This window comes from Taeniopygia guttata, chromosome 2 (genome assembly GCF_048771995.1).
Source record: "Taeniopygia guttata chromosome 2, bTaeGut7.mat, whole genome shotgun sequence".
Classification (NCBI taxonomy): Eukaryota; Metazoa; Chordata; class Aves; order Passeriformes; family Estrildidae; genus Taeniopygia; species Taeniopygia guttata.
Genome location: NC_133026.1, coordinates 37860489 through 37883429, shown reverse-complemented (window position 1 = coordinate 37883429; position 22941 = coordinate 37860489). Strand labels below are relative to the sequence as shown.

General features: G+C 38.4%; 1 protein-coding gene across 3 annotated transcripts in view; it reads left to right on the top strand.

Moving 5' to 3' along the window:
- Nucleotides 1–20810: 20810 nt before the first annotated feature.
- Nucleotides 20811–22941, top strand: part of ZNF385D (zinc finger protein 385D) — a 422931-nt gene continuing 420800 nt past the window's right edge. Inside the window, exon 1 of one of the 3 annotated variants that reach the window (XM_030264974.4) lies at nucleotides 20811–20844. In XM_030264974.4, coding sequence (XP_030120834.1) covers nucleotides 20826–20844 — 19 coding nt within the window. In that variant the 5' untranslated portion in view covers nucleotides 20811–20825. The other 2 variants (XM_030264971.4, XM_030264973.4) reach the window with 2 other exon arrangements.

Here is a 22941-nt window from a genome sequence, read left to right as displayed (position 1 = left end):
GCTGACGCTGGTGACATAGCTTAACAAAGTTGGCTAGTTATACAACATTGAAGAACAATAGTAGTCATTTAGTTAGCACCTTTATATGTTGGCAACTATATTTTCCTTTTTCCATTTATTGTAGAGAATTAATACTTGTGAATCTATTGGCATAATTGATGTCAACTGGGGAATCAAAGCCAGCCTTGCAAATACGTTAATTCTCACTGCAAATGATAGAAAGCACTGGGAAAAATCCAGATCTACTTTGAATCCATTGACTTCTCTGAGCTCATTGGGTGTTTTCCATGTTAAACACATAATTTTGTTCAAAAATGCCTCCCAGACTCTTGGTTCACATTTTACTAAGACAGTCTGCTAGCTGCCCATTAAGATACTCTGCTTGACAGAGTGAATAAGCGCTCATACTTTTTGAACAAGTGTGGCTATTTACTTATAGCTATGTCAGGAGAATAATTATAAGTTAAGAAATGTTGATGAAAGGCATTGCTTTTGTGGTCTTGCTTCTAGTACAGAATGAGAAAAGGATGTTTTTGGTTGGGCTCAGCTATGGTTTTTTTTACATTAAAAAAAAACCCAAAAAACCCCAAAACAAAAAAACAAACAAACAACAACAACAAAAAAAAACAAACCAAAAAAAACCAAACAAGAAGGAAAAAACTCATGGTTCTTTCTTTCCTCCTCCACATCCACAATCTTCTTTTAGTCAGAGGGATAATCTGCAGATACTACATGCCTGCCAGCCTGACCTTGGTGCCAGGGAAGGTCATGAGGCTAATCATCTTGAGTGCCACCATGAGCTATGTGCAAGACAACCTGGAGATCAGGCCCAGCTAGCATGAGTTTATGAAAGACAGGTCCTTTTTGACTAACCTGATGTCCTCCAAGGTGACCCTCTGAGTGGACGAGGAAGAGGATGTGAATGTTGTCTACCTGGACTTCAGTAATGTCTTTGACACAGCAGAACTTTTATCTGTCCCCTGTATGCAGTTTAAGCAGATCTGTGTGGGGTGAATGCAGCGCTGGCATCAGCAGGAGGGCCTGAACTCTTTCCCTGCATCTTTCCAGATTTGGGAATGTGGGCATGGTTTGAAGGGCTCAGTAGAGTCATCACAGACCTGCTTAGATCTGTAGAGCACGACAGCCCTTTTTAGATGTGGCATCTAGATTTCTCTTCAAACTCTTGGTACTGCCAAACTGAATTTTTAATGTATCCTACATGGTGAGAAGGAGCCAACTATTTGCAGAAGTTCTCCCAGTCAACCTTTTACTTGTAAGAGATGCTTACTAAGCCATGGGATGAATAGTGATTGAATTTGTGAAAATCTTCCTCAGTATGAATTGGTCTAAACAAAAGCTGACTGGGTGTTTTGAAATGTCATATATTTTCCACAGATAGCAAATAATGTTCATTTTCCAGCTGTAAAATCAACATCTCTGAGCTTTGCATCGTAGGAGAGGACTAAGGTAAACTCCTGAGGGACCATGTATAGGACTTTCCACTTGACTCATATGCTGCTCCATCAAGAATAAATCTTGAGAATCACAAAGTTGCCTACCATCTGAATTAAACACCCTAAAGTGAACAAATAGCACTGAAAGCGATGGCATCTTCAGATATAAGAGATATGAGTAGAGCATGAACTGGAAAGTAGAAAAAGTCTGGAAAGCTCTGTTCTGAAGGAGAAACGAGTCTTGGTGTCTCATAGCAAGTGTTTGAATTCACAAGTCACTTCTGTATCAAATATCCAGAAAAAAACATCTTCAAAGTGGCACTGTTTTTGCATCTGGCTTCTGAAATTCCTAATTTTGTGTCTAAACTTGGGTACTGAGTGCACTGTGCATTGAGAATTTTCTTGCACAGTTTTCAGAATAATTATGATAATGAATTCAGTAACCCTCTCCTAATGTGGTTATCATTCTTCCCTGGTTTCAACAGGAAATTATAGGTAATTTGAGCAGAACTTTTAAAATATGTTAACATTGTATAAGAGGATACATCTAAGCCTCACTACTTGAGGATTTTGCCATGATCTGATAATAAGTGGTGAAACTGGAATACCCATGTTGAGGAAGGAAATAATTCAATTTGACAATGCAACAATAATTTTCTCCTGCATGAATTAAGATTAGGGTTTTTTTACAATATTATTTAGCTTGTGCTGTGTCTCTTGGTTTCTCTGCAGAGAAGTGTTGACACTCCATGCTGATGTACAGTGGTCTTCTGGGTTGGATACTTCAGCTCTGTAAGAGCTACTACCTGTAGAAAATATACATTTCAACTAGAAGAGAAAAATCCTATGCAAATTTCTTTTTTCATATTGCTTCATATTTTTGCTTGTCTGACTTATTTTTTTTTTGTTTGTTTGGGTTTCTTTTCTGCTGGTGTTTTCTTTTTAAAATTATTACTTCATGCCAGTAATTTTATAATGACAGACTCTCCCATTTCCTGTTAGTTTATATTTAGTACTGAAAAATTTCCCACATATATATCTGTAAATTGTGAAAAATAGCCCTTTTCTACCAGGTATATATTTTAAGGTATCTTTAAGTAAAATAAAGATACTCTGTTTTCAGCACTTGTGAAGCTGCATCTGCAGCGCTGGATCCTGCTCTGAGTTCCCCAATACAACAGAGAGATGGAACGGTAGGAAAAAACACCATCAAAATGTCGCCAAGATGATGAAGGAATTGGAGCTTCTCTTGTATGACTAAAGGCAAAGACAACTGTGACTGTTCATCCCGGAGAGGATAAGGCTTAGGAGCATCTTATAAGTGAAGGGAGGGCACAAAGACAACAGTCAGGTTCTTTTCAGATGCACCCAAGAGTCAATGGTCACAAACTGAAACACAGGAGATTCCCTTTGAACATTAGAAAACACTGTGAGGATGATGGAGTGCCAGCACAGGTTGCCCAGGGAGGTTTTGGAGCCTCTATCCTTGGAGATATCCAAAAGCTGTCTGAAGAGGGTTCTGGGTTGTCCTACTCTAGGACCCTTCATGAGCAGGGGGTTTGAGCAAGATGACCTCCCCAGCCCCTTTCTAATCTCAGCTGTTCTGTGATTATGTGAAATGCCAAACATCGTGATTTTGGGTTGAAAATAAAAATCTCCGGTATCTCAGAATTACAGCCATGCTGACCTTCTAACCAATTTAGCATCACTGAAATGTTACAGTCTTTTGTTTTTTCTGTTCCCCTCTTCTTTCTTAGGGCATCTATGTACACATTGTACTAAATCCTGGATTTTCAAATAGCTGATAGAGAAGAGATTTTCTTCTTCTGTTGTTTTTTATGCAAATTAGTTTGAACACGATAAAGTCGTTTATCAGGTTCTTGGAAATAGATGTGGATTTACTGGGAGGTGCAGAGGCTACAGCCTTTTTTTCTCTTGAGGTGCCTCTTGATACAGTACACCTTAGCCTTTATGTGGAGGCCTCTTTGGACTCCCAAGGCCAAACCAGTTGAATCCATCGCTTATGCTTAGCTACCTGAGACCTTCAGATCCCCAAAGTGCTGCCAGACACCTACAGCTAGCTATTTATTTATTTAGAGTTGTGGTAGTTGCACAAGCAAATGTAGTTCTCGTCTAAGAGGCTTTGCTGATTACAAGCCCTGCTTACTCACAGCAAGGTAATTTACTGCCTGCAGGGCAGGACTTGGATATACCCAAGCTTCCTGGACAGCTAAATGGATCATTCCATTCCAGTGCTCATTCACTTGCTGGCCTCTCTCAGACTGTTTACAAAAGCACTTATCCTGCAAATGCTTACTCATGTAAGCTATAATACTCTAATCAGAAAGTAAGTGGGGCTTGGAGACATTAAGATTTTTTTTTTAGAGAGTAAGCACTTTCAGGGCAAAACCCAAGGGTATCAGAAATGATGATAATTTTCTGCATAGTACATTGTCTATTTTTACCTCTAAGTCTGGATCTTTACATAACTTTCTATTAAATTGTTTGAGATCTTCCCTTTGTAGATCAGCTGAAGCCCAGTAGGAAGACATTCTTATGCTTCAAAGCATTTCCTAATGACTCCCTATAAAACAAAATTAAACATTAGCCTGAATTATAGCTGTGATACTCTTCTAAGTTCTTTTTTAAGCACTAAATTATATATTAGCAGTGACTGTGTCCTTTCTTCTGTCCCTCTGAATCTCACTTTAAGCTTATCAAATAACTGCTTTAACAAAAGTTGGCATTGAGGTTCATGACTTGTCCTTTTAAAACAGGATTGTTTACAAATGTCTTCCCAGCACCTAATGACTTACATGAAAGTGCACTTTTTCATCTCCAAGGATGAAGAAGAAAATGAAGATGTGCCTGTGCAGGGTCAGCTTTGTCCCAGAGACTGAAAGATAGTCATCAAAGCAAAAGATTCACTAATTTGATGAGTGGAAGACTCTGAACTACCCAGGCAGACATTAACTGGTATGTATATGCTTGACTTGCTGCTGCTGCTATTACCACTCTTTTTAATAGTGCTTCAACTGCCTTTAAAAGCAAGTTTCTTGTAAGAATGCTTTCATATCTCAAACAGTTCTGGTGAGTTCACTCTTCAGCTATTTTCTTCTTTCAGCAGTTAAACAGCCTTTATAAACTCAAACTCCAGAAACATTAAAGCAAAGGGTGATGTTTTGCCAAGCCATATGTTCTTAAATGGTGTATTTTATGAAGCTGATAATAAATACTTTAAGGTATAGTAGCTAAAAAAAAAAAAAATCCAACCTAATGTAAGCAGGCACAATTCCAGTGATTTCAACATTAACACTAGGGATGAATTTAACTGTCTATTTTCACTCAGGACTGGGTGTAGTGTTCAAACTGTGTAGGTTTCATTGACATTATGTGTTGGGCTAGAATCTAGACTAAAACTGTATTTTTTCTACTCAATTGAAGAATTACTTCACCCAATTTCCAGCTTTATTGCTTTGCAGAAGTATTAAAATGCTGGTATAAAGTGTTCACTAGGTATAAAATCTTGCCTGGTATTTGATAATTTTCCTATCTCAGCAACTTTTTAACGACATTGTTCATCTGCAAACATTTTAATCCTCTTTTACATGAATAATAAACTTCTAATACATGCACAATTCTATATAAAAACACCGACTGTAGGCCATAAAATGACTATTCAATTGAATAATAAATTGCAATACCAGGTAATCGCCAAATAAGCAACGCTTGAAGTCTTTCTACTCAGTATGCCAGGGAAATATAGATAACCTCAGATAGTTAAAGTGGTGGAGTTTCCTTTATATTTGTAGAAATATGCTGCACAGATGTTGCTTATTTAAGTTTTGGTGATGGGGGAACAGATAGCTTGGACTGCCAGGCTGGGCAGTCTTAGTTCCTTTTTCTCCATCTAGAAAAATTTTTTGGAGGTGGCTCCTTCTGCCTTATCTTTCCTTAGATGTGAAACAAGAGGCTTTGAATATTGATGGATTATATATTGTACAAAATTTTCCTTTGTTCTCATTCCTTCACTGGATATCTAATTTCTCTCTCCTTCCTAAATTGTATTCTATCCTGCACTTTAGGACTTTAAATAGATATCAGAGGTGTGAGGTGATAATGAGGGTAAAGCTCATTCTTACAGCTTAAATACTCATTTCATATTGTTTGAAATTTTTTAGAAAAAATCTATTTATATAAGGAAACTCTAATCTCATCATGACCAAAACTGAGAGGTTATCATGGCATTTTTCTGACTTTGTTTTTGGCTTTCAGATAACTAGAAATTTCTATATAAATTGCAACATTTAAGAAAAAGGTTTAAAATCCTTGTAAATCTTCAGATTTTTAATTTCCATGCTTCCAAAGGATGTCAACATGAAAGAGAAAAGATAGAAGGGAATGGCATTTACTGGCATTTACTCTTTAAAATAATGCTGTATTGAATGGAGTAATGTGTTAAAAGACCATAAGGAGACAAACCCAACTCATTGATCAAAGGATAATTTTAATGAGTGAAGAGAAATTTACAGTATATCTGTCATTTTAACAGCGTTAAGGAAGTTTCAGGAACATTAAATCCTTAAGTAATTTATCTTTAAAAAAAAATCTATTTTTCCCTTTAGATACTTAAAAAGGAGATTATAAACATGCTGTGGAGTTAATAATTAATCATTAGATATTAAACCTTGATCATTATCTCATGACTATATAATATTTTGGTTTCTTGTCTCATCATTGAATATGTTTACTTGTGTTAGTGTATGCCAAATCATTTCGTGATAACATGGATTTTCATAGAAAGTTTTGGTAAGTTTTTGGAAAGCAGAGATCAGCCTCAATATTACAACCATGTCTTTATTTTTCTCTACAACCTATTGAGACATCCTTAAAAAAAGATCAGGTCTTTGGTGTTGAAATAAACAAGATATTAAGGAAATAAAAGACTATTGATATTTATGGACAGAAAAAACCTACAGCAGAGCTGAAAATTATAAATATTGCTTATAACAATAGCTAATGACTACCTCATAAACTAATAAAAAGCATTATTAAATTTTTTGATATTTAAAAATATTGTCCTAATTTCATTGAATAATGAAATACAGAGTTTTCCTAATGTAATTCAGTTTCTTAAATCCCCTGAACTATAAATCTATCTGTGCTACCTGCGTGACTCTAAAATCTCTGTGGTTGGAGTCAGAGAGGTTGAGAAAAGTAGTTGTGTTATAAAAGAGACCAGAAAATATTTAGAGAATAAAATAAATGCACACACACAAAAAAGGTAAAAGTTACTTGTAACTCTTGCAGATAAGAACATTTTGGTGAGTAAGAAAAGACTTCTGAAAAATGTCACTAGGAATCAGTTCTGGCAAAATCCATGCAGGAAGAGGGACCGTTATTATTTGGCTCTAGTTTTGCCAATGAAACACATGCAGTCTTGGTCCTTCTCGGCAAATGGCAAAAATCTCATTGACACTGATGGGGCCAATATTTCTCCCAATGTCCTGATGCAAACTTTGCACAATAACCAACCCACTCCCATTGCCCCCAGTAGGACTTTGCCACTGACTTCACTGGCAGCACTGCTGAGCCTTTTACCCTTGGGCCATGAGGATGAAGTCAATGAGATATCTGCTTTAAATTAGGTCATGTATTTCTGTGTTGGTTGTGTGGTTTTTTTTTTTTTTTCTTATGACTACATCAGGGTCAGATCCATACCATAGCAGAGAAGTGGAACAATCAACTTTCAGTGTACACATGAAGGTTTGCAGAGATGTGATGCTGTATTACAGATTCGATCAATCTGAGCTCATTTTGGCTGTGATGTAATTTCCATTGGTTCCAGTGAATAAAATAGTAGAAACAAATCTGGCCTATTTAAGTAGCACTTTAGTATTTCTGTTTTACTTTAAGGGCAATAATTGTCATTGCCATGTCTTTTGAAGATACATAACATACATTATCAAGTACTCAAGTGGTGTATTTTGACATGGTATGTGAAGAGGAGAATATGTAGTCCAATATGGTAATTATGGGGAAAAAAAGCCAACCCAGCTAACAGTAAACATCTAATTTGCAAATGAAGACCCACTGGGAAAAGATAAACTAGACTGTGTGATTGGATTTTCTCAGAAAACTTTTTTTTAATTGCTTTTTATATTTATTTAGTTTGATTAGTTTATTTATTTTGATTAAACAGTCAGTGCTTTGCAGATTGTTCTCCATTAGCGTGTAATTTTCATTTTTCTCTCTCTACTGAACCCATTTTTCTCTGGTCCTATGCTTTGTACTGCATTTGTATGACCTCTTTCACTTTTATTTTACAAGCAGTGGGAGAATAGATGAAATTATCTGTTTTCCGTAAGGACATGTTAACCCTGAGCACTGGAGCCTGTTGCTGATATCCTTGAATCAATGTGGGTTTGAACAGATAAAGACGTACAGTGCAGCATTTCACCAGCACGCTGGCACAAAAGCTGTTTGCACAGCACTGCTGCACCTCTCTGAGCCTTGATCCAGCCTCATAAGTTGCTAGGCTGGGTCTCAAATTCCTTATTGCCCCTGGCTAGTGGATATAACACCAGCTCAGCTCAGCTGTAGCCCATCTACCTGCTCCAAATATATGTAAAATGCAGGAAGCTACCAAACCTATATAAAATCTTGTTTCCTGTTGAACGAAGCCATGTCCAACGCATGTTTTCCATATCCTACAGCAAAAATATCCCTGCAAAACACCACCTGTACCAACCCCACTGTGCAGAATAATTAAAAACATATTGCTATCATATAGGCGTCATGTAAACCTATAAATTAGGGGGATTCCTCTAAATCTAGTAATAAAAAGGTTCTCTCTCTGCCAGTGTATTCTAGAGGAGGTTTTTTCTGAAAAATATGCTTTGGCCTGAAGGAATTGGCAAAGAGTGATGTTCGGTGAGTTGAGGCTCATTGAAACATCCTTGTAAACTGAAAGATTGATGTATAGCCTTCTTTAGGCCAAGGCTGGTTACCCATTTTAGGAATACTCCAAAAGAGCTGAGAATGTTGTTCAGATGAATGTGTCTGTACTTGCTGCTCAGACACACAAGTGTTTTTGACATGGTACCCGCTGCAGATTTTGGATAGAAATCTCACAGCTTACAGGTGAGGGTTTCTTGGATGCCTGATAAGGAATATCCATTCCCTGGAATCTTGGACAAAACACACACCTTGGTGATTCAGTATTAGGCCTGGTATTTGTGAAGTCATGGAAGTGATTCCTGTACTTACACCGTGGAAACTAAAGAGTATTTTAATGCAAAAGGAAACCCCAATTACTAGGCAAAAGGCAGACAGAGCTCCAGTCTGAATCAAAGAACAGTATATTAAGCTGTGCAAGGTAAGATAAAGACCAGGATAAGGAAAATAATAGATGTATTGCAGTGAATAACATTACTGGGCAGGAATTTTGAAGATTTGGTTGATATGCATCATGAACCAAGAGAATGGCGAAATCCCTAGCTCTGGCCATTAGACCTCAAAAGAATGGCTAATATTGACACGTATGTTTGGACTAACCACCTAAAGGCAAAAGGTGCCTTTTTGCAGACAGTGAATTTTGCACAAAGACCAAAGTCAGATTCACAACCAAAGATTTTTGTGAGAAGCACTATGTGAAAGCAGCCTCAGTTCCCCTGTGCAATGAATGTCTGTGCCTCAGTGGAATAAAAGGGTTTCTGAAACAGAGGGGAATTTATAAACCACTAATTTAAACTAGATTCTTTCATCAGCTCTCCAAGGAGTCTACCAAAGGAATCCCAGGTGACATGGCATGCATGAGGATCTGAAAGGCCTGACAAAAGCCGTAGTTGTGAGGTTCGGTCACAATGGAGAAAATGTGCTCTTCTGGGTGCCTTTTGCATGATCCACATGAATGTATATATTGCAAGGACATGACTTTATGTGGGTTTTCATTGTTCACAGACACGGCAGAATGCACAGCCAGAGTGTACCACACAACTAAAAAGATGAAGCGGTTCTTCATCCAAGAATGAACTTGTTTCTTCCGTAGGGATATCCAAGGATAACAATATTTGCAATTGACATTAGGGTGTCCTATCAACAGACATGAGAGGATAAGGGAAATTTTTTTCTTTTTAGCTGCAAGAAACTTTTCTTACAGCTTCTGTTTCACAATTTCCTATTTCTACATCTGGAGATTATTTCTACAACCTACTGACAGGCTGGGTCTAAGACAACAAATGCATTTAAAAAAGCCTTATGTGCTCAAGGGAAATTTATGGGGACACGTGTAAATGTACTAATGATATTCATCTGTAGTTGACATATCAAAGATAAATGTCAACTTGTCTATTTGTTAATGGATCTATTAAAAGCTGTGTTTATGCTTTCTGTCTTTTTTTTTCTCAAGCACTTACACACAGATGGATTGTGCAAACAAATACTTCATTAATCACAGGACTCAGAGCCAAGTGAACACTTTTGAGTCCAGAATAATGTCAATTAACCCAATTTAATTGCTTTCTTGATCCACCCCCACTTTTTAAACAGCTCTTTTTAGTTTTTTTTGTACAAGACCAGAGGGATCCTGAGTAATTCTATGTGATTGAAGGACTCTATACATCACATTTTATTAAGAAAAGTACAATCTATGCTCTCAAAATGGCATAGCACCATGGAGCATAAAGAACAACACAAACAACAAATCCAAATGCTTAATTAGAATGAGTCACTGAGGCAAAGTTGGCACAAACAGTCTAAGATTCCCAAGCTCAATTGAGGTGATGAGAGGAAAAGGATCCTTTCTAAATATGATAACCATTTTGTTTAAAATAATTTCTAAGATACCTTTTTCCCTACTACCAAACAGCTGCTTTTTCAGTATTAGCAGTTCAAAGAAATTTGTCTCTTAAGTTGAAATAATGATTCATTATATGTGTAGCTACAATATTACCTGTAGGTTTGCCACTTAGATACATCAAAAAAAAAAATGTTTCACTAGGAGAGCTTTCTGTGTTATATAATACAAAACAATCTTTTCTATGCCTAGCTGTATAACATAGAAAGAACTACTTAGCAGTTAATTATAGTATGTGCAGTGCATATATTATAATATCAGATCAACCTGATTTTCTGAGGGGGAAAACTAAAACTGTCTTAAACCAGAAACTAAATCTGAAAACAGACAGTAACTGAATGTTTTGTTACGTCTTAATGACTAATAATAAAAATGTGCTTTTTCAATTTGATCTTGTATGGTGTTTTCTATAAGTGAAAAACTAAAGGGTTTAAAAAGATGCCTCTCATCTTATATTTTTGTGAGCTGTATTGCTACCATGTGGTCAAGTGTTTGACTTCTGAATGAAATTACTTTCAAAAATTTCACAAATTACAAACCAGTAAAATATTGCCTATCAAAACCATAAACCATAATATTTTCTCCTCTGTTATCTTACTGCTATACATTTCATTAACCTTGGCAGGTATATATGACATTTCTAACTAATTAGATGAAAAGGTTTTGCTATACATGTGTTTGTGGCATGGTGTAAAGGATTAATCATATGATGCCACAAGACTCTGCAAATGGATAACTGATATTTTTTTCCCTACAGTGAAAAAATAAGGCACACTTTAAATAATATTTCCTGGGTATCAGTTATTGAATCTATGAAATGTTAAGGCTACAAGTTTTTTAATCAACATTATTTTATTTTATCAACGTATTTTTTGTAAGTGTTCCCAGACAAGAAGGAATTTTTAATTATAAAAACTTAAATGTGATGTTGTTTATACATCAACACATAAGGATTTTTTTTTCATTCCAACTTTCTCAGACCCTCAGCAGCTTCCTATAAATCCATGTCTTTTGAGCAATTCCCATATCATATTGGTGAAAACCCCCAATTTGCCATTAATCAGACAGAATTTGCCTCTGCTGAAAAAAACCTTGTGATTGAGAACAATGTCGTCAATCTATCTCTCAAAAAAACCCATTTAATAGTTCAGTCCTTCTGGACAATGTTAAAATAATAACTTAAGCCTGAACTCTCGTTTGGTTTTCTCATTATGCTCACTGGAGCTAATAGGACTATATGCATGCTTAAGCATGTACTCCAGGGCTTTCCTTATAGGAAATGGCAATGGTTCGGAATGGCAAGGGGATAATATTTAATCAAGGAAGCAAGTTTTAGTTCAAACTTCCACCATCCCTGTTATGTCTAATAGTGAAGGAAATTATTTAAAAACTGCTGGCACTCCATCCTTATTCAGCATGATCTCAAAACCACAGAAAGGTCTATTACATTTTTCTGCTACTTGAAACTTGGAACATGAAATGTTATGGGACTTTTCCCATAAATCCCTTGCTTGCAAGAACAAGCACTTAAAGGATTGACCTGAAAATCCTGAAGTTCTTTCTGAGTTTTCTGGAAGCTGGGGAAAATCAGTGTCCTAGAGTGCAAGCAACCAGCTTGGCACCTGGTTTGTATCTAAGCTCAGTGAGAATCCAGATCCAGTTAGTATGTCTGTTCTAATAAAAGAGTTTAGCAGGATCTCTTAGGAGCATGTCTAAAGAATAATAAAGAGGTGTCTGCCTCATAAATGTAACTTGGGCCACTATTTTAAATTTAATTAAAAAAAAAAAAAAAAGGCTAAAAAAGGAAATTTCCCTTTTAGTCCATAGCCTTTATCTTGGATAAAATACTGATGTAGAAAGTGACAAACTCTTGTTCAAAATCCTTTACGGCCATTTAAAACTACATACATATTAGGAATGGATGTTAACCATTGGCTCTAAAGACTTTTCCAAGGATGGGGCACGTTTTCATTCTGAATTTCAGTTGATTATAGAAAATAATTATTATAAGATATAGAAATTCTTACATGATAAATAATTGCCATATTTGTGTTGTAGGAAAAAAAAAGTCAGCATCACTTCATTAGGGAGACCTGTAGCAATTTTTCCTTCTTCTCCCTGCACAATTTATCTATTTTACATTTAGGAGTCTTTAAATAGCTTTGTGAACTGCCAGTTCTAGTTCTTAATAGAGTTCACTTTGATCCACATCAAAGGTAGATCTGCCCATAGACACATAGCACAACATTACATACTCTTTTGGTAGTGAAGCATTTTTAATTTAGACATTATATTCCCTAATTTTAGGTAATTGTTCTTTTTATTTTATATGTCCCATGCATTAAGATTGTCTCCTTTACTGAGGCAAGTTTCCTGTTGACAGAGTCAGGAACAGAAATTAAATAATCTAAGCTGAATTTTGGTCAAAACTAAGATCTTCTATATTTGATATTAGGATATAGAAGATATTAACCCAATCCAGGGGATGGGAACATTAACTAATATTTCATGTGTCTTGGGTTTATCATATTCCTACTAGGCCCTTTACATATATTCATCTAATGTGGAGTGAACCTCAGTATTATATTGTTCAAAATATTTTGTAAAGTACTCCCAAATACTTTGAAATCATTTGACTTTATCAGGTGCAGCTTGTCACATACCTTCTTCTTTTTTTCTCCCTTGCAAATTATGTAAATGTAGATGAAAATATGATATGTTATAGAAAATATTTCCTTCCCTGAGGGTGAGTACTTAATATTGCTGTTTAAGTATGAGTGAAAGAAATGACTGTAGTACAGGGAGCACCTAAGTCTAAGAGGATGTTGCATTGTTCTGTTGAATTGCTGCAGCTTTTAACATTCAGACTTTTTGTCCCAGGTCTATAGAGCAGTGCTGTACAGAGTTATTCGTACATCAAGAGGGACTCTAGCTACGTAGACTTGAATTATCAATATTTATTTACTTTTATGTGGGTGTGTGTGTGCAGCAGTGCCGAAATGTTTCTTGCGTTTGATTTCTGAAAAGAAATTTATAGCCTGGTTTATATGCTTTACATAATTGGTTTTGGCAAAACTAGTTTTTTATTCCCGTATTTTGAGGTCTGGAGTGACCTAGAATTACCTTTTCTGCCATTATACTAACACATACCAGAGGTATGCCATGGGATTAAAAAAACATGTTAAGAACAACTGTCTTAACAAGTTTTAACTCCCTGATTACCAATAGGAATTGTTTCTTGGTTTATTAGCATAAGCCAAGGAATAACTAAAGTGGAGATATCTACCAACTATTTAAGAAACAAGCAAGTTACATATGATAAATATAACTGTATCTATATAGGGAATGCTTCTGAGAGATATAGGATTATGAATTCCTGAAAGATACAATGTATTCCTGTTGAAAATTATGAGATAAAAATAGCAGAGGCAGATTTGATACAGTTATGTGCATAGCCTTTCTTAGTTTTACTGTAGTTAAACAGAAAAAAAATAGGAAGACATAGATCATTATTACCAACTCTAATGCGCTTTTTGGTTTTTAAAAGTCGAGTAGTTCTATGGTGTGTATCTGACTCATCATGTATTTCCATATCCCTTAGTCCTCTGGCTATTAAAGCTGAACTTGAAAAAAATGCATTGGGAACACAAAAGGTGTCAAACATTAAATTGGTTTTTTATCTTTAGTCTGTAGGAAAGACAGAGTCTGGTTGTGACAGCCTAAAGCAGCCCTGGAGAGGCGTGTTGCTTTCCTTTGGTCATGAACAGGGCACTGGCTCCTGGGAGCAGTGTGTTACACAGCTCAGCTTTACACTGGGTAAATTAAAAGCTGCTTCTTCTCTCTTGTCCCCGTTTCCTTCACATTTCCTGCTTTCCTTTTCTGTATTCATGCAGTAGTGTGGAAATGTTGATTTTGACCAAGACTGAAAGATCAAATAGGTAAGGCCAAAATGTATGCATCAGAACTGTACCTGGTGGTAAAGACCCCGTTGCTGCAGAGGCAGCAGGGAAGGAGCACTGACAACAAGTCTCATCTCTCATTTCACACAGTTCTGGTCTCTGTCAGCCCTGAGATGTGCCAATCAACTAGGCAGCACACGACCTGGCATGCATCATAATTGGGAACATTAGCACTATCTGCTTCTGAATCCAAGATGAGATTGTTTTTCTGGTATAAAGAAAAGAGCTTTCATAGAGAAAAAGGACATATTGGTCAGTCTCCTGGGAGGTAGAACTCATTCTTCCACATCTGAATCTTTTCTTCCGCAGGCCAAAAGAGCAAAGTTGCAAAAATTCTATTATTCAGAGCAAATAGGTTTCAAGGAGGTTAAATATTGTATTGTAGTGTGATAGCTCTTTCTATAGCACGTCAGATAAGAATGAAGCAGTGAGACAGAGGTGTCATGAAGTAATACTGCAATAACCTAGGAACTTCTCAGCACGTTCTTTTGGACGGTCAGACCATCAGTGACAACGTCCTAGATTTCTGCTACTGAATGTGACAGAGTTGTGCCCATCCACTCAACTCCAAAAGATTACTGGATACAGTTTGAGTCCAAAATTAAAAGGAATACAAAATAGCTTCTGAGCAGAAGCTCATTAGGGACTAATGAAAACACCAAGGAAACTTGAGTAATGATGAAGACAACTATAAACCTAAAAAGTTGCATGCTGACTAGCAGGGAACCAACCAAAGGAAAAAGAACCAGTGCTACTGATAAGAGATCTCCCATACACCTAATTCCAAAGGAATTTCCTTTTTTTCATTCCATATTCTTCTTTGATGTTACATAGAAACAGTGCACCGAATGTTTTGTTAAAGTAGTTTTTAGACATCTATTTACAATTTAAACATTAATGTAGCAATTCTTTAAAGAATTAGGTGGTTATTGAATTAGAGAGGGACATACAGACCAAATTATAGAATTTTGATACACATCTTTAAGAGCTGCAAACCTGTTTTACTCTGTTCTCTTTACTCAAAGCAACACTTCCTCACTAAAAGCCAGGGAAAAGCCATATAATGCAGCTGTGGTGAATTTAATGGGTGATTAGAGCTACAAAACTGTATGAGTTTGGCTACATTAACATGCTACCCAGTATGTATCATAGGCTGTGTTTGATGCACTTTTGGCTGCTGCAGTTAGGGCTCAATCCCAGACACCAAATTCAAGCATAACTCCCATGGAAGAGAGAGTGAAGCCCTGAAATATGGTCATAGAAACAAAGAACAAACAAACTTTTCACAGCTGCAAGTGCCGTGAAACCTGGATGAGGTTTCCTGCAAGCTCCTGCAACTCGCCATATGCCAGAGGGATGCTGCAGATATTGTGGCTGTTGGCAGGGAGATGCACAGCCAGGAGAGGTAATGCTTCATTCTGCATGTTCCTCTTGCAACCCCTGGCAATAGGTTTTCTGCAGTTTCCTACAGAGCTGCAAATAGAAACTAAAGCTGTGTTGGACTCACTGAACCTTTAAGAAGGAGACAGGTGAGAAAGAGCTTGCCTTTTTTTTTTTTTCATTTTTCATTTTTTTTTCTTTTTTCTTTTTTTCTTTTTTTCTTTTTTTCTTTTTTTCTTTTTTTTTTTTCTTTTTTTCTTCAGGGTGAATTGCCACTGCAGGACAAAGATTTTATTCTAGTTAGGATATGAGAAGTCTGTTTCTACTCACAACTGTAAGGATTAAATTCTTAGTTCAGATTCTATTGTGATATTTAGTGATACTAAACTGAATTCAGTTTCATTTTTGAAAGAAGTAGAAAGGAAGATCTCTTCAAACTATCTTAGCATAGCTATTTCTTTCTTAAACTGATAATTAAAAGCTGAGTTTAGCCTTTTATGACTGACCTTCTAATTCCTCTTTCAAAGATCCCTGTGCATAACTTTGCTCTATATTTATTTAAAATCCTATTCCTCAGGGTATCCAGAGGAGAAGCCCTAGTAAATACCTGAGAGCAGTGTGTCCTCTTGGGATCCTGCCTCTTGTGCATCCTAAGTATTATCTTTTCCTCCATCTCTTTAGTAGCATTACTGTTTCATTGGCTAACATGAGGGATCAAGAAGCAACCTTGCAATAATTCCACAGCTTTGAAAACAGAAATTTCTCTTACATAAGCTTTATTTTTCAGTCTGGCTGACATGAAAAAGCAGGAAATATTCAGTTTTTCTTTATAATTTATACCTTTGCAACTTTTATTTCATTCAGAAACCCCCTGTTTATTTGTGAGCTACTAAGTTGTGGTACCTGGAAATACATACGCTTATCTCTAAATGTTTGCTCATTCTGTTAGTGATGTATTTGTACATGCAGTTTCCCCAGCCTGCTGTAAGTTACAAAGTGAAATATTGAAATATCTCTGGCATCTGGGATAAATGAACTTGAGATTACAAATCTTGTAGTTTTTTCTGCATATTGAATGAAAAGACAAAAGCATGCAGACAAGTCTGTCCTGCAACAAGAAGTTTTTCAGAGACAGGACTATGATTCAAGTAAGCCCCTCTGATCAGATTTGTGTAAAAGTTTGGAAAAAAATTGACTTTTGGCAAGATGTTCAATATGTAATAGGATCATTTGATATTTGAGCTTCTAGAATAGTAGCTTAAATGCTGAAAGGGCAAAGTTGTAATCTGTGGGCTTCCTAAACTTCCATATTTATCCATCTGGTGAATCTCCCAGAACCCCCGATTCTTTGGGCAGATCCTTGATTGCTTTTTGCAGTCAACTGGATCAAAGTCTATGCAGCATGAAATGTGTAGGTGCAGTTTATGGATTGTATCTTCTGTATTACCATGTAGCCCTTCACTTCCACTTGCTGGGAAACAACTTTTCTGGTGTTAGGAGTAATAACTGAAGGAACAGAAATGGGTAAAACAAAGCACAGACAAGGGTATTGGGAACAAAAATGTTGCTTTGCAGCGTGACTTGTTTCACAGTTATCTATTTTTTTCCCTAGTTTCTAGGAGTAGGATAAACAATATTACACTTAAAAGAAAGATTCTGGGACTTCAAGTGTACTTTAATTTTTGCATATGTAACTTAAAAATTCTATTTTGTAGATACGAGGATAAATCACTATTTCTGCTTAATTGAACGTGATTTTAGTGGCTGTCTGTTTTTGTCAAACTTCTGGTACTAAGATCTGTCATCATTGCATGTTCTTTTTCTATGACTTTTAAACCTACCCCCAGGTTTGTAAAATAATTATGAGCAAAAGAAGCCAAAAATATAACTTGTTTAAGATTAGCCTTGAAGCCTGCTTCAAACAGTTCTGACCAGCAGCAATCCTATGGTTTTGGGCTGGTGGGGATCCCTGCTGTCCTCTGTGCAGGCACAGTATCCTTGCTGGAATTTTATGTGCATAGCTGCCCCTGGCACATAGGAGAAATAAGACTCAGATCAATTATACAAAGGATTATAAAGTTGTGGTGGGGTGAACACCTCTATTGTAAAGGCAAGAGCCATCACAGCCTAACTCCTGCTCTGTGCCTTGTGTTGCATTGCAGCTGCAACCAAAGACACCCTGCTGTTTTTCCAATTCCTCCAACACCAGGAAGCACAAGAGGAGCCTACACTGGGTGATCCAAAACAGTGCATGAAAACAGCTGAGGTTGATGTGAAAGAGCAAGCTGGGGGATGAGTGCCAGTTCAGCTGCTTTGTTGCAGCTCTGCACCTGCGCAGAGCAGAGGAGGGCAGCTGCAGACAGGTAAGTGCGTGCAGTTAAAAAAATAAATAAAAATAAAAAGCAAAAGATATACTGCTTGGTATTTTAGCTTTTGTGTGGTTTATACAAAATTTCTTGTGGTGCTCTGTAACCTCAAGGAATCTTCTGTAGGGGCATAGATTCCCATGTGGAATGTCAAGTGGTGGTCTGCAAGGAGTCACTGTAATTTTGGTAACTACTTTTTTCTTCAACTAGCTTTTCTCTGTTTGACCAGATTAGGAGATGTAATCAGAACAAAAATAACAGAGAAAATTCACACTAATGGTAAATTATGGGGATGTAGACACCAAGTATTGAACTGGAAGGTGGGAAGGAACAGAAGAATCCAAGTCTTCTGGATTAGAGGTGAATTGGTTCCTTGTTCTGAGCTGAAGCCTTTCCAATTTGAGGTCATACCCTCAGAATGTACTGTGTATTTCCCTTTCCAAAGGAAGCAAGTTTAATAATTTCAGCACTGGGAACCAGTACTATTGGAAATGCTTCCATAATGTTCTTAGGTAAAACAACAGATGCCCAAGCAAAAAAGCAAGCATGGCAGTGCAGTGCTCCTATTTGTGAAGGTCTGAATAAGTCTGTTCAGCAAAAGCAAAATTTAGAACACGTATTCAAACCACCAGTCTGTTTTGTGCTTATGTTCAAAGGACATGCTAAACAGAGATACGGCACCCAAAAACTCATTTGCCAGTGGAAAAACAGCCCCAAGTTAATACATGGAAACAGTTGTACATCTCCAATGCTAAATGAACAGGAAACATAAACAAGACTAAACAAAAATTAGCTTGAAACCTATGATGCCATGGCAAAGAAATGACAGTATGAAACACAGATGTAGCTCTTCAGTATTATAATTTTATTATATCTGCACCTTTTCAACAGAGGCTTCTCATATTATCAGTTCCACCTTTTGTTGGTAAATGATGAAGCATGATGATCTGTCAAGTCACAGGTAGTACACTGAACAATAATATTTAAGAAGACTCTTGTCTCTTTCCCTCTTTAGAAAAGAAAAAGAAAAACATTTGATGTTGATAACATAAAAATAAATTTTTCAGGGGGGTTTGCAAATATGTTTGTTCATCTGTGGAAGTTTCTGCAAAGTTACCTCTTTTCACAGTGACAAATTATGTATGTCACTTATAGTAAGAGTCTTATTTTTATTTTTCTTTTTCCCTTCCCACCCCCCCCATATTTATTAAGGTTGTTCTGGAATATTAAATCTGCATACAACTACTGCAGAGTTTTCCTCCTCACTGATACTTTGTTTTATGTGGAATATATGTTTACGTAATTTAAAAATATTGCTCTCTACAAAAGACTTTTATACTCTATTTTTCATTTGCATTCCAAATACTTGCTGTAGGGTTTTCTTATTCTTAGCAAAAGGAGATAGATCCCCAGATGTATTTTCCTTTGTTTTTCTTTCTTCCTTCTCCCCTGTGTAAATAGTCTTATAAAAGTAAATTTAACAAAAGACCATTCACTATAAAAAACTTCCTCAGCAGTGACATGATACACCACACACCCACTTGTGTAGTCTTTATCAATAACAACAGAAACAGTGTCAAGTGATAAAAATATATGTGATTTAAATCAGCCGTTTTGGGAGTATATTTATTCAAGACCCTTCAAGCGGAGATGAATAGCAGGTTTCTAAATGCGGTGTTATGAGGGTAAGCAAATGAGTCATTATTTGTATTCTAGAGCAACAGAGTTGGGCAAGAACAACACCACAAGAGGGAATAAGCAGTTGTATCTAACTGTTTATTCTATTACATTCATCACCACAGGGTGTATCTGTGCATGTGAGGTCAAGGTCAGCGATCCTTGCTCACATGAATCATTCTCAGCACTAATGGAAAACAGCCCTGGTGCAGCGTGTTGGAACACCAACAGCTCTGGCAGACTTGTGACACTCCTGACTCCTGAGCACAATTCACAGGTGAGGCAGAATGGCTGTGGTGGGGACATCGGGGCTTGGGACGGATGAGAGCTTAACAGGGGCTGTTGGTGGAGATGGGCATTGAGAAGAAGGAGGATAATTTTTAACTGGATGACAAAACAGTGCTGCTGTGGGCCAGCTATAGCTCCTTTACACGTTGGCTGTTTGAGTTTCAAAGCTGAAGAGTCTTTCAAAATGAAATTTTAATTAAAATATCGCAACCTGGATCTCAGTTAGTTCCCAAATAGAGTTTTAAAATTATGATAACAAATCCTAATTATTTTTCTCCACAAGTTTATTGAAATCAAGGAAACAGAGATGGAATATAGTGGCACATGAAGAAGGGTTTATGTTTCTTCTCTCTCCCTCCCCCTCTTTCAATCAGAGCAAATTCTGCATACATTTTCTCTGTATTTCTGTGTCCATATAGAAAGAAGGATACATTTTGTGGAAGTGCTGATCACACACATATATATATATTTATATATATGGGTATGGAAAATTAGAAATCAACAATGGAATAACTTTTCAGGGCTGCTGCAGTCACTACTATAATTTGATATACAAAGGGATTTATTACTAAGGTTGCAAACAAAAGTTATGCGCATTATGTTTCTTGCACTGCAATAACCCTTCTACAGAAATTTTGGCGACCCCTCGCCAAAGCCAGGGGAGGAACTCGATGGCCGGAGGAGTCCCCGGGACTCTAGGAAGGAAGAAGAGGGTGCTCGGCGGAGGTGAGGGAGAGAGGGAGGGAAGGAGGCAGGCTGTTGTCTCACCACACATGGTCTTGTGGGAAGTGGGAATCTCAGGTTGAGTTACTCATCGGTATGGAGTCAGGAGTGCGCACAACCAATGATTTTGATGGCAGGAGGTAACGTACACATGTTTTTCAGGGAAGGTGCTGTAGGAGGACTTGCCGGCGGGCAGGAGGAGGTTTGCGCCGAGGGCTGTCATTTCCCAAGCGCGGAATTCTCCTCATCCCAGGAGCCCATCACCGCCGCCTCCGATGCCCTCCCTCCCCTCGGTAGGAGCAGGGGCTGGCGGCGCACGGACCCGGCGGGCAGGGGGGCGGGCGCCGTCCCCAGGGCTGGCCGGGGAGCGGGGCGGGGGGCGCGGGGCGGCGCTGCCCGGGCTGGGCGCTGCCTGCCCGCGCTGATTGACGCCGGCCCGGGCGGAGGCGGGTCCGCGGGGACCGCGCCGCTCCCGCCCGCCGCCGGGCAGCGCGTCCCGCGCTCCGCCGCCGCCCCCGCGCTCTCCCGCCGGGATCGCGGTGCCGCCCGCGGCATGGCCGGCGCGCTGGGCAGGGGGGCGGCGTGCTGGCGGATGCGGAGCGCGGCGGGCGGCAGGAAGGAGAAGCCACCGGGCTCTAAGCCCCAGCCCCGGCACGGTAAGGGGGCGGCCGCGGCGGGCTGGGACGGGAGCCTCGAGGTCCGCACGGGGCAGCCTCGGGGCCAACTTGCCTGAGACTTGTATTACCCGCTCGGACCCTCTGGGGCAGCGGGATCCTTTTCTCCTTTCCCCTCCAGCGGGTGCGGAGGGAGAGGAGCTCCCTGCTCCAAAATTCCGCCGGGCTGCGCCTTATGTCTTTTATTTGCCGAGGCGAAAGGAGAGGAACGGTGTTGGCGCGCGTTTTGGCATCTCGCTTTGACAGCGGCTTCTTTGATAATTTCTGCAGAAAGCATTTCTAATCTGGCAAACGTCAGTGAACCTGAGAAGAGTCCTCGAAATCTCTTTTGGCTTTCACGATCTTAATGCCCGGAAAGCACTGTTGAAAATACTGCCCTGTATGCTGCTGTCTCCTCCTCCCTTACTTGTTCGGAGAGACAGATGCTCTCTTTGAAGGCTAAACAGCCACACAGACAGTTCTCCCAAAATCACATCCTGACTTTGAAGACGTAGAGTGGAGTGGTGTTCCACGAACTATTGAAAACAAATATTGAGGTTCATGACCCTTGTGTGCTAAACACTGAATGCAGTTTACCCAGAGCCAGATCTGTCATGTACGGTTTTCTTACTGTACTGCTTGGCTGTCACTGTTCTCTGCTTTGAGGAACAAACCCAACTGTTTGTGGATCTGGTTGCAATTCTGGAAATCCCACTAGAATTTGTTCTAGCTGTGTGTTCCCCTTTGGGTTGTAAATCCACTATTCGGGTAACTGGGTTTGCAGAAGTCTCTAACCTAATCCTTTATGCGTAAAGTAACAGCTTAAGTTGTGCTTGAGTTCTGCGTCAATTTGTGTTTGTTTGTTGTTGTTTATGTTTGTCCCCAAAGTAACTTCGTGTCTTTTCCTGAGAAGCTAATTTGGCTGAAGGAGTAATTTGTACCCTTTACAAGTCCAGAGGTTGCTGTAGCTCATTCAGTAATGTTGATAACAAAGATGTTGGGATGATGGGGAGCCTGGTACCTCAGGTGATGGTGTTTTGGGAAAATGCTTGCTAAGAAAGTAATACACTCAAGTGCAGGTCTGAAATGAAAGCAAACTGGGTGTTTCTTCTAGTGATTATCACCTGGATGTCTCTGAGCTGGAACGCTTCTACAGCAACATCTCCTTTTCTATTTTGCTTCTTTGTGCCCCTTTCACAAGACAAAAGAGGAGGCAGACTAAAAGTCAGAGCACAGATTTTGTTAGTGGATATCAAAGATCCTCTTAAATAAATTCTCTGAGGAAAAAAAAAGTGTTATCTATTTAGAAAGAAAAGTGGTTGTTTAAAGGTAATTGCAAATATTTATCCTATTAATTCTGAGTGTGATGCTGGTAGTAGGGACTGACATGTTGGTGTTTATGAGATTCCTTTAAGTTGTGTACCTATCTCATGTAGGTATTACACAGTAGCTAGGCACGCAGACCAAAATTCTGGATGCAGTGAATTCAGTGGGAATTTTGCCACTGACCTAAGAAGAGCCAGAATTGAATCCACAGCTTGTGTAGTGTGAGGTGTTGGGCCAAACTGAAAACATTGGGCTGAT